The sequence below is a fragment of the Rhinolophus hipposideros genome (genome assembly GCF_964194185.1).
Source record: "Rhinolophus hipposideros genome assembly, chromosome: 18".
Classification (NCBI taxonomy): Eukaryota; Metazoa; Chordata; class Mammalia; order Chiroptera; family Rhinolophidae; genus Rhinolophus; species Rhinolophus hipposideros.
In genome coordinates, this window is record NC_138064.1 from 48313277 (window position 1) to 48325582 (window position 12306).

The window sequence follows — 12306 nt, forward strand, 5'->3', positions numbered from 1 at the left end:
ACTCAACAGGCACTTCTTGGTAGAATGAACAACGAAAACAAAGCAATATTTGGGTATCAGGCCACTATCCTTTAAAATTCTCCCACCAATGTCCTTTCTTTCTGTGTTAACTCTTTGCTGAAGATCACGGCTATTTTGAACCTCTGTTCCATCTAGGAGTCCCCCAAACTGATATGGCTTCCTTGGTCTTAGGGATGGACACAGAAGAGTTTGCTAACAGGCCACTACTAGTCCATATGGTGCCATCGTGTAAATTAGAAGAAGTCACTCCTTCCTCTAGGCCAGTGGTTCTTAACCAGGGGAAATTTGGGATCTTAGGGGATATTTGGACAGCAACATAGGTCTGTGCAATGGATTGGTACAGAACTTGCTATCACACATTAGCTGCCCTAATGAAGGGAGAAGGGAGGCAACATGGAAATATGATGGATTTGGAGTCAGATTGACCCAAGATCAAATCTTAGCTCTATCGCTTTCTACTTGTGTGTCCTTGGGCAAGTTATTTAATCTCTTAGAGACTCCATTTACCAGTCTGTAAACTGGATGTAGTAAGACCTATCATCCAAAATTGTTGAAAGGATTAAATAAAATAATGTGTATTTCAGGATGGTGTCAGCAAGCAGCTAACAGAAAACCAAACTAATAGTGCGTTAAACACAGTAGAGGTTGATTTTCCTTCATGTAATAAGGAGTCTAATGGTAGCATTTCTGAGTTGGTAAGGGGGTTCCATAACATCAAGAATGTCCCCAGTTTCTTTCCTTATTTTGCTGTATTATCTTTAGCATATGGCTTCCATCCTCAAGATTGCCTTGTGATTATAGGATGGTTGCTGCAGCTCCAACCATCACATTTGCATTTCAGACAGGAAGAAGGAAGTAGAGGGAAAGATAAAAAGAAGGCTGAGTCTTTAAAGAGTCTTTCTAGATGCTCTACCTAACAACTTTATCTATAATTCATTATCATCATATAATTCATTAGTCATACCTGTTTTCAAGGTAGACTGGAAAAGTTAGGATTTTAGCTGGACACATTGCCCTCCCTCCCCCGACTGTACAGAGGATTAAGGCAAAAGGAGAGGGTGGATGGTGAGTAATTAATTGGTAGTTTCTCTCATAGTATGGAAAGCACCTAGCAAATGGAAGGTACTCAATGACTAATAGCTGTTATCATTTAATTTATTCTTCAAGCTATTTGGAAATGATTGGCCCATCTCACCATGCTGACTCTCCCATTTTTGGGGTCAAGATCCATCTCTCCAAGGCCTCCCATCCTTGGAGGACCTCATGAAGGAGGCTGACCCTCTTTCAGATCACAGCCTTTTGTATTTTTGAAAGCATCTGTCCTGTGCTTATCAGGCCACCTCAACCCCAGATTGACAAGTGCCAAGTCCTTCAAGTGAGGCAGTATTGTTGGAAGTCCTGAACATTCTTCTCTGAACTAGATCTGTCTTTGGCTGGGGCTCCCACAGCAGAACATCATGATGCATGTATGGGCAACCTGAAAGGAACCAGAAGGCCTGTCAGTTCCCTGGTTATAGATGTTCTCCTTGCAGCTCACTCCTGCCGTGCTGACTAACTCAGGCCTGGAGAACTCTCTCAGCAAAGGCTCTGAGACAGCCCCAGGCTTATCTCCGATGGGATGAACTAAAAACATAGTCAAGCCTCCTGGGCTCTGGTGCCCTCAGAGAAGAGAAGCAGGGCTCCGGAGCCTGTGTCCCCGCCACCTTCAAACTCCTCAGCCCAGGGACAGGGTGTTGCTTGCTCAGCTAATTAGCAGTAGACAGAACGGTCAAGGGGACAGCCTCACAGGACAGAGAGGTGAGAGCCCCTACCCCAGCTAGCAGAGGACTCAGTAACTCCACCCTAGCCCCCTCCTCTGCCCTCTTATCTGAAACCAAGAGACCTGGATGCCCAGGTTCGCGTCCAGCAAAGGGGTGGTGTCCTGGGGGTACAGGCCTGACAGACCTTTCCAGGGGTTGATGTCACCAGCGCTCAGGAGAGCACAGCCAGCTCACCTCCTATTCTCCAAACAGGAGTGGGTGGGTGAAGGCACCCCACTCCAGAGAAGCTGAAGAGGTCAGACAGAGAGATGGCATAAGTCGGAAGGGAAGAGGAAAAAGTTGTCCCCACACATACTGGTTTCCAAAGAACATACTTAGGCGGCCAAGGTGGCAGTTTGGCCCAAATTCCTGGTTCCAGGACTTAGTCCCAGCCTTTGTTCCCAGGGGAGGCAGTGCACCCCCATCAAGATCCCTCCAAGAGGTGCCATTTTCACTGATCTAGGGTCCACAGCCTGGCTTGCCCACCATCAAACGCAAGCAGAAATGTGGAAAAATGAAGGGAAAGAGTAGGAAAAAAGTTATAAGGATCCACTCCTTCAGTGAGGAGTGTTAGAAGTCACGGATGCCTTTTACGTCCTGGATTGCTGGGCTGCTCGTGGAATACACAGAAGAAGAAAAAGTGGCTTCTCTTTGGATACAGCGGGTATCCATCCTGTTTACCTAGAACAGGCCCAGTTTACATCTGCTGACCTAACGTCATTAGTAATAGCACCCACTTTCACTCTCAAAACTGATGATTGGACAACAAATGACGTGGTAACTCTACCTAGGAGAAAGACTAGAAAGTATAAAAAATTACTCTTTTGGTAACTTTTCTCCTATGACTTCTATTTATAGCTAGAAATTGGCCATTTCACCATATGACCATATAATTTTAATTATGTTCTTATCCAAGCTAAGTTATCTTAGTCAAAGTAGTATATTATCAAGCTGCACTTTTATTCTTAATTTAAAAAAAAAAAAAGTATTATCCATGCATAATGGCAATACCAAAACTAACCAGGAAGAATTTTGGTGAAATTGCAGTCCACACAGATTTTTGCTCTCCTGATTTCTAGAAAATTCACTGCAGGCAGTTCCAAGTTATGTAAAGAGAGCTTTGGAGAGAGAGTAGTCATGCTCTCAAAACTTTCCTGTACTTGAAAGTACTTTTTCCTTAAGAAAAACCGAGTTTGTTACTTTTGAAGGAAAAACAAAAAAATTTAAAAGACCAAGCAAGCAGCAGCAATATTTAGAGCCTGGAGCTATATGTCAATCTATGTGTAAGCATATCCTGTATCCGAGAGAAAATCCAGAGGAATGCACTCCCATGGTGGGAGAGCCCTGCATTGCAGCTCCCCTCCTCCACTGTGCCCTCCCCAGCCCTTCTCACTCACAGTCTCCACATGTACCCTACTTACACCAAACCACCAGACACCCCGATAAGATTTCCAGATTCTCTGAGAGCCTCCCTGCAGCGGTTTTCACACCTGAAATATAAAGAGGCAACAGGGATTTTCCTGCATCACAAGATTTTGAAGATGAATGAGCTAACATCTCAGAGAACACCTAAGTACGTCAGAAAAAGCTGCAGAATGCTGTAACAACCCCCCACAGAATACTGGAGAGAGTGTTCAGAGCACCTAGACCTGAATTTGAATCCCCACTGATCTGTATGTACCAGTGCTGCCTAGTTAGGTGACTGGGTGAAGGGACGAAAGCCTCATGGGCTCACAGTCCTCACCTGTAAAAGGAGGGTTAGTACTGCCAACCTACAAGGATGTCCTGAGAACAGACTAGGAGGCATAAGGAAAAGCCAGTCACACAGTAAGCAGACACTCTCAGCCCGTCTCCATGATTAGCCATTCACTCTCCTGAGGACTAAGGATGTGTGTACAATGAAAAATTTTTCAGCCCCCTTCTTCTGTTTTCCTGTCTTTTGCCATTTCCATGTGTATTGCTGAAAGCCAAGCTGGAACAGTGAAGAAACTTTGAAATGGAATGAAACTTAAAGAAATCAGCATTGTCCTTTGTTTTTTTTCCACTCTAGTAAAAGAGCTTTGCACAGATGATAGACTTGGATTTGGAATATTTGGAGGTTTAGATGCAGATAATTGTTATTGACCCTTTATGGTGGAAAATCTAAAGTTGTTTGTATTGTCCCTCATTCTATTGGGCAATATTAATACCCATAGCATTACATCCTCCACTAAACATTTAAAAAAGGGGGGGAAGGGGTATATATGAAAGACCAAAGTCTCCTCCCAGCTACACATTCAATGACTTTCATTCATAGGGCTTGAATGCATTTATCTGAGAGGAAAATTTTCTTCATAACCAGTATTCATTGCATCCAAATTTGTCACAGAATAATACTCTTGTAAAGCATATTTAACCTAGCAAATTGAGCCCTAAAGCACTTCTTTCACTCTGTTATTTCTCATTTAGAGTACTCTTTCATCCACCTCAGAAAGCTCTTTCCCTGTCCTGGCTCATCACCTTGTCTTAGGACCTTTCTGGTCAGTATTTCTGCTTGATGCAAAGGTCAGAACATATGGTTAGAATAACTAAATCCTCAGGAGGACTTTTCTGTCTCCAGATTCTATCAGGGCCCTGCTTCAAACTCCTCCTGTATCCTCACCTTCTGTATCTGCTGGATGCCCTTGGACATCACCAGTGCTTTTGCCATCTGACAAATATTCTATAGCATCGTTCACTTCTTGAAATCATCTATTTAGACCTGTTAGATATCAGTGGGTTCTGGCTGGGCAAGAGGGACCATGATGGCAGACCACATGCCAGAAAAAGTGTGGCAATTACCATTGTTTAATAGAGACAAACATTTGCACAAATGGGAGTGGGACAGAAGGAAGACTCAGGGCCGAAAGCCAGCTGACAGGTTTCCAGTGTTCCATTGACTAGTTAATCAACACGCCACATGGGCATAATCCATTCAGCATGTCCCGCTCAGGTCCTGAAGGCCGAGAAGGCAGCTTCGGCTTCATGATGGTGTGGATGGGACATGCCCAAGGAATTCCTTTATTAGATCTCTATAGTGCTGAGAAGTTTGTTTATCTCAATTAAACTTCTCAGATCACTGAGGGCCAGTGTAGCCTTAGAGAGGTAGAAATACCTTTTATTTTGATAGAGGTGGAAAACAATTGTCAGCCAGATTTATAGTCATTAAACAAATACAAATTCATATTCTCTGACATTGTCTTTTTGCCATTCCTTCCTTCCTTGCATTCTTTTCACTTGTATGGGTTCCGTTGTGAATTTTCTATAATAATTGACAGTGTGGTCTCTAAAGTCAGATGCCCTGAGTTCCAATTTTGGCCCTTGAATTTGCTACCTATGTGGCCACATGTGGTATGTTTAACTGTTAGGACCAGAGTTTACTAAGCTTCTCGAATGGAAATGAGAATGGTGCCTACCCGAGTGCTTTATGGAGATTCAATGAGTTAATTTTCATAAAGACATTAATATCAGACAGAGTAAGTGCTCACTAAATATTGTTCAATCAGCCAACCTTTGCTGTGTATTTTGCTAGCATGAGTGATTTTGAAATGTACCCTCCATGCTGTCCCACACTTTGCATCTAAACAGGCAACACCCAGGCCTAGGAAACTTGCTGTAGACATGAACAGCACCAGCAAAAAGGCAATTTTAGAGGTGCTAAGACCCTGGAACAGTGGGGTAGTCACGTGTTCATTCACTCATTCTAGTCAGTGAATACTTATTGAGCATCTGCTATGTGCTAAGCACAGTTCTAGGGGAGGGGGATAAAGTAGGGAACCAAGTAAACCAAAGCCCACTTCTCCTGGAGTTTGTTTCCCGATGGGGAGAGATGGGCAATAAAATTTAAAAGGCAAGAAAATATCAGAGGGAAAAGTGCCATGCAAAGAATTTAAACCGGGTAATGTGGGAGATAGTGACTAAGTAGCTCCCCCAGGTTGGGTGTTCAGGGAGGGGCTCTGAGGATGTGACATTTAAGCTGAAATCTGGAGACTGATGCAACAACAATCAGTGAGAAGAATTCCAGTCAGGGTGAAGAGCAAAGTGCAAAGATCCAACAATGGGACAGAGGCGCAGAAAGAAGGACAGGTGACTGAACAGTAGGAAGTGACAGGGAGAGGGGTGTAAAAGGAATCTGGAAGGTAGGCAAGGGCCTGATCCTACAGGCTTTCTAAGCCAGGGAAAGGATGTTGGATTTCATTCCACCTGTGATGGGAGCCATTGGATGGCTGTGGACAGGGGGCGATATAATTAGACTTAAATTTTTAAGAATGCTTCTGGGTTCTCTAGCCCCTCCTGTCTGTGGGCTTGGGAGGGCCCTATGCTGAAGCATGTATTGTCTCTGGAAGAAGTCACCCCACACTGCCACATACAGGAAGAAGTGCCCAGAAGACCAAGAGTTCATCGTATTCTGATCTCAAAAGCCCATGGCTCCTTTACCATTTGGGCTTTTAGGAGGTGACAAGGTGAAAGCAGTGGTTAAAGCAAGAAGTTGACCCGAGAATTAAAGACCAAAAATGGCAGTGTCAGGACTGTGGTGAACATGACGACTGGGTCCTACTTTCCAGCACCCTGGTTTTCATGAGCTCATTGTGCTCTCCTACTCATTCCAATATTCCAGAAAGAACTGAAGGCTTACCCTTGCTGAGCTGCAATGAGGCAGGTTAACTTTTGAGCTGTACCAAAAACTAGATCCCAAGAACACTTGGCTGTTACAGATTGTGAGTCTGCGTAGAGTCCCTTCTAGGAGGTACGTGTGTATCTTGTAGAATGTTAATTTACCTCTGAGGACAAATGAAAAGTGCACCCAGTGTGGTGTCTGAGTTCTGAAGCTCATCCAAATGTATTTGGAAATCATCCCAATGATAGTAAAATAAGCATCTTTCCTAATATTTCATTGTGATGAAGATTTTTGTTCCATTAGGAAACTGTCAATATGTGTAAAACAAACATTGGGCAGTGAATTAGGAATCCCAGGTTCTGACCTCAGCTCTGCCCCCGGGGTGTTGTGTTTAAAGTTTGGCAAAGTACTTTCTCTCTGAACCTTAGTCTGCTCACCTCTAATTGTCAGTTCTCACATTTGATTGTCTACTATCATTCTGATTTCCTACTGGCCCCCGTTTGTGAGATGGCAGGGCTAAGACAGGGGCATCTGATCTGCCCCACAGCTGATTGGACCACACGGGGATTAAACCTTTGATGCCTTTTTGCATTATTTCATTGTTAGTTGGACCAGCCATCTCTGCAGTGAGAAGTACAGGTTAAGTGAGTTTATCTTCTTCACTAAACTATATACTCTTTAATAATACTGTGGTCACTAAATTTTACTGAAAGTTTACTACTCTGTACCTTATTTCACTCAATCATCATAATAAGCCCAGGAAGTAAGTGCTAGCGTTATCCCCAATTCCATGCAGGGAACTGAACCTTAGAGAAATTAAGTAATTTGCCTGAGGACACAGCTAGAGCATACCAGATTTGACTCGGGCTGACTCCAGGGCCCAGCTGCCACATTCCAGTGCCATCACTTACTTATTTGACCATAGTCCACAATACATATCATGGTGTTTGACAGATATTATTAGATGTTCAATAAGTGATTCTTGAATGAATAAATGTTGAATGTTCTGGTAACTTGCCTTCAATATTTACTCATGCTGCTGTGGAGAAGCAATACAGTCTTGCTAACCAGAGGTTTACACACACTACTTAGATTTTGTACAAAATGGTCCATGAGACTGCCCCAGTAAGCAGAACTTAACCTATGTGATGGTTAATTTTATAAATTAACTTGACTAGGCTAAGGGGTGCCCCAATAGCTGGTAAAATATTGTCTGGGTGCGTCTGTGAGGGTGTTTATGGACCAGATTAGCATTTGAATCAGTAGACCGAGTAAAGAAAATCACCATTACTAATGCAGGTGGACGTCATCCAATTGTGAGGGACTGAGTAGAATACAAAGTTGGGGAAAGGACAAATTTGCTCCTTGTTTGATTGAGCAGGAACATCCATCTTCTCCTGCCCTGGGCTATCAGAACTCCTCAAGCCTTAGATCTCAGACTGAGACGTACACCGTCAGCCGCCAGATTCTAGGGTCTTTGGACTTGGACTGAATCTTACGCCATCAGTTCCCCTGGTTCTCAGCCCTTTGGTCTGGGTCTGAATTACACCATTGGCTTTCCTGTGTGTCCAGCTTGCAGACAGCAGATCATGGGCTTTCTCAGCCTCCATTATTGCATGAGCCAATTCTTATAATAAATCATATATATACATATATGTAGTAGTCACTGCATTTCTATATATATACACAATATACATTTTATTGTATTTCATTTTAATTTAAATTTAAAGAGCCACATGTGGCTAGTATCTACCATATTGGAATGTGCAAGTATAAAGAAATGCCCTTTCATATTTGTGACCCAAATAATGTAGAACTAGAACCCATTGCAATGTTTTAAAAAAAAAAAAAAAACACTTTCCATAAAATCCAAAACAACAATACTTTAAAAGTCAAAAAGAAATTCTAGTGTGCTTACCTTTCCACTGGGAAAAGAATTCTTAACAAAAAAGAAAATTCTGACCCAGGAGTAGAAGAAAGCAAGTAGGCAAGAAAGAGACGTTCCCAAGGGGCACTCCCTGGCAAATCCTTGTGGTCTGTGAGATACAGCGTGGTGAGAGACTGTCAAGGAGAGAGAAATTCCCCTCAGAATAAAATCTAAGTGTGTTCTTAGCCACCTGTCACCCCAGAGGGAGGACAGGATGGCAACTTTAAATTATTGAGATTGTAGAACAGGGAACTTAACTACCGTGCAAGGCCAGCTGAGGTGTTGAAAGCACATTTTAACTGATGGAACTTCATGCCTGAAATCTCAACAGTGTCTGATGCTGTCTGGACGGCAGATTGGAAATCTCTCTCTTTTGTTTTAGGAAACTAACGTTTTCATGAAAAATACCATTCCACGAAGGCAGGACTGTGCAGAATTTTCATCTAAAGCAAATTTTGGAAAAAATCACAAAGTGACCGAGGATTCAGAGAGAGGGTGATGAGGACACACAGTCTCCATTGTAAAAATGTGAACTAAAAATACCGATTCTATACAAAAGATGTAGCTACTGAAGGAACATAGGTAGAAGGGGGTATAAACTGAAGATGTCCCTTAATGGGCCCAGAGAAGAGCCACGATGCATTCTAAGCTAGGACAGTGCTTCTCAAATTGGATTTCAAGGACAGAATATTCTTGCAGGGAGATGGGGGTCTTTGGATTTAATAAGGACATTTAAGTTTTGTTCTTTCATTTTGTCAATTATAAAGATAAAACTTGCCCTTTTTCACTGAGAATTCTCAATTGAAAATAATGTTATAAGAATGAAATTTCAGCTTTCTTAAGTAAATATTTCTCAAATGCTGATTAAGAAATTTTATCATAGGTCTTAGAGGGTTATTTTCCTTTAAAGGTGTCCATAGTTTATTCAGATTTGGGGATCAGTGGCCTAGAGGCAGACTACACATATCATGTGATCTTTATCTTATTGGAGGAATTAAAGCAGTTTCCTAACTTTGCCCTTAGCTTGCTTATGAAGAGATCAAACCTTTCCATATTACTCGGATTATATCCCTAATGGGTGTCATTGCTTAGAAAGCTTTGTTCTTCTATTGAAAACGGAAGCAGCATGGTGAGATGGTGCTTGACCAGGCATCAGGAGGCCTACCACTAACCCTGACCATCTCCAACAGGCTGTGTCGCTTGTCCTCTCAGAACCTTCGTGTCCCTATCTGTAAAATGAAGCAATGGACTGGATAATTAGTTACCAAGGTCATGTCCAGCCTAGATTTATTGATTCTAACAATAAATTACAACATCTTGTGTTTCTTCTTTGAAAGGCCTCTCAACCAAAAGTCGTTTTCACTAGAACTTTATTTCATTTCTGTTCTTTTCATTGCTACCCTCCACCACTGAGCACTGAAAGCCCAGGAGGTGATGCATTTGAAGGAAAAATCAGTCAACACTCAGCATTCCACCTATTATCTACTACTACCTAGGAAGTGGGAAATTAAACTATAGAACCCGAACTCCCCGGGCTTAGGGCAAATCACCCAGTAAAAGAAATACTCAGAGGGACATTTTGGGTGGTTTTTATAAAGTTTCGAATGAATGAGGCAGCTATTCATTCAACTGTGAGTAAACTGAATGGAAATGTAAAAGCTATGTCTGTTTATATGTTTTGAGTATTATAGATAAAAATTATTTAATGAGTAGATTCTCAGCCTATTAGTTGATCTACCCCTATAAGAGTGACTCATCTATTTCGTGAGCCCTCTGAACAGTCAAAGGTGCCCATTTAGCATATGAGAAAACTGAGGCACAGAAAGACAAGACACTTGCCCAGGGTCACACAGCTAGTGAGTGGCAGAACTAAGATATGAAACCACACTGTGGCTCTCAGAACTGGGCTTTTCATAACTATGAGTCATCACAGGTGTATTTCTGCACAATATAAATGGCCAGGTATGACATTGTTATTTTTAACTTTTAAAACTAAAGTGTGAGCTCTTAATGCATTTTATCTTTATTCTGTTTTTCCTTCCCAAACTCTCAGATGATGGAAATGCTTAAAGCAAACTAAGGTAGTGTGAGACCACACCATGTAAGTGTGAGCATGGCTCCTTGTGGGTCCAGCTGTGTTTTGTGCGCTTCTGCCTACCGTTCCCGCATGTTCTCTCCGCTGTTCTCTGATTTCTGCTTTCGCCGCTTGGTGCTTGGGCCGCATGAATCGTCATTTTTAAGCCATAGATCCTATATCTTTGTTCCTGATTTTATATTTGTGCTTCTCTCTCCCCCAATCCTTGGCACATGGGAAAGAGCCAGAGCAACTGTCAGCCTGGCACCTCCTGGGGAAGGAGCTGGGAGCCTCCTAGAAATGTGTTTGATTATCGTTCTCTGACAGTGAGCCCTCAGATTGTCAGCTTTTAGGATTCTAGTCTTGTGTCCACGTTCACACTACAACATGACACTCCACAGTGTGGAAATATGTGTAGGCCTCTCCATTCAAGTCGTGGTCACCCATAGTGCCCTTTGCTATGCAGTGTTATGCTGGGGCCACCCACCTAAACAGGGTGTTGCTCTGTGAGTCTTTGTAGGAGTGGATGTTATGTGAAAATAAATACCACTGTGCCATGTAACAGGGCTAAAATGAGCTGTGGAGAGAAGAGGTAATCTTCTCATTCATTTATCATTTATTATTTTGTCTGTAAATATGTGTATGATGGAACACATACAAATATTGAACAAACCTGTAATTATGGAGAAAGGATAATGGTTTTTAAGCCAAATATGGGCTATACTGGCGCTTTATTGTACACACACACACACACACACACACACACACACAATCCCTTTTGGTATTCCTTGAATCCACATAAACTGTATTTCCACTGTGTGAATGCAATATGTGATAAACTAGATTTACATTGTGCCTGACAAAGAGTATACCTGGAACATTTAATACATGATTCTATTTTATTGTACAGCCTTCCCCACCTGACCGTGATTTTGGGGTGGTAACTGCTTCTTATTTTCAATGTCACTAAAGTTATGAATGTGTGTTTAATAGGAATTAGTTTGGAGGAAACTTTGCAAGTTAGTTTCAGGGATGACAAGAATTTAAAATTGAAGTGGCTCTTATAGGCTTCCAAGGTGGCAGAGTACGTAAATACTGTGCTCACCTTCTCCCACAACTACATCAAAATTACAACTAAACTACAGAACAATTATCACTGAGAATCACTGAAAGTCTAGCCGAACAGATGTCCTATAAGTAAGGATATAGAGAAGAAGCCATGTCAAGGCTGGTAGGAGAGGTGGAGATGTGGAACAGGCTGGTCCCACACCCTCACGTGGCAATTAAAAATTGGGAGGGATATCTTGGCTGTGGAGGTCCACACTGAGGAACAAGATTCTCCAGCCCAGGGTTCCAGTGCCAAGGAGAGAAGTCCCCATAACTTGTGGTTGTGGAAACCAGTGGAGATTGCAGCTGAGTGAGATGGAGAATGGCTGCAGTCCCAGGCGCTCCTCTTAAAGGGCCCATGCACAGAGTTACTCACTGACAGACTCACTCCCTCTGAGCTCCAACACTGGAGCAGCAGCTCAAAAGACACCAGGGACATACAGGGAGGAACTGAATTGTCTAGCTTCAGGCTGAGGGCTGGAGGGGCAGCTTTCTCCTAGACAAAAGTGCTGGCAAAAACCATTTTATTGTTGTTGTTGTTGTTGTTGTTGTTGAAACCTGTCCCCTCCCAGCCTACACCAACACATGCAGGCAGGCCTCATATCTAAGTCTTCATCAACCTGACTAACACCATCAGCCCTGCCCTGAAGATTCCCTGAGACCCCACCCCACCCAACTTGCAGGCTTAGCCAAGCTACTTCTATTGGCTTTTCCATACAAATGACATGTCCTGGCTAATGCT

General features: G+C 42.6%; 1 protein-coding gene across 3 annotated transcripts in view; it reads left to right on the forward strand.

Annotated features, from left to right (window-relative positions):
* Positions 1 to 12306, forward strand: part of LHFPL3 (LHFPL tetraspan subfamily member 3) — a 518064-nt gene that overhangs the window by 457074 nt on the left and 48684 nt on the right. The window contains exon 3 of one of the 3 annotated variants that reach the window (XM_081079474.1): positions 10437 to 10464. The exons of 1 other annotated variant lie outside the window; for it this stretch is intronic. In XM_081079474.1, the coding sequence (XP_080935600.1) occupies positions 10437 to 10453 (17 nt within the window). In that variant the 3' untranslated portion in view covers positions 10454 to 10464. Of the gene's footprint in view, positions 1 to 10436; positions 10485 to 12306 lie in introns of all 3 variants that reach the window. One more of the 3 variants, XM_081079473.1, reaches the window with a different exon arrangement.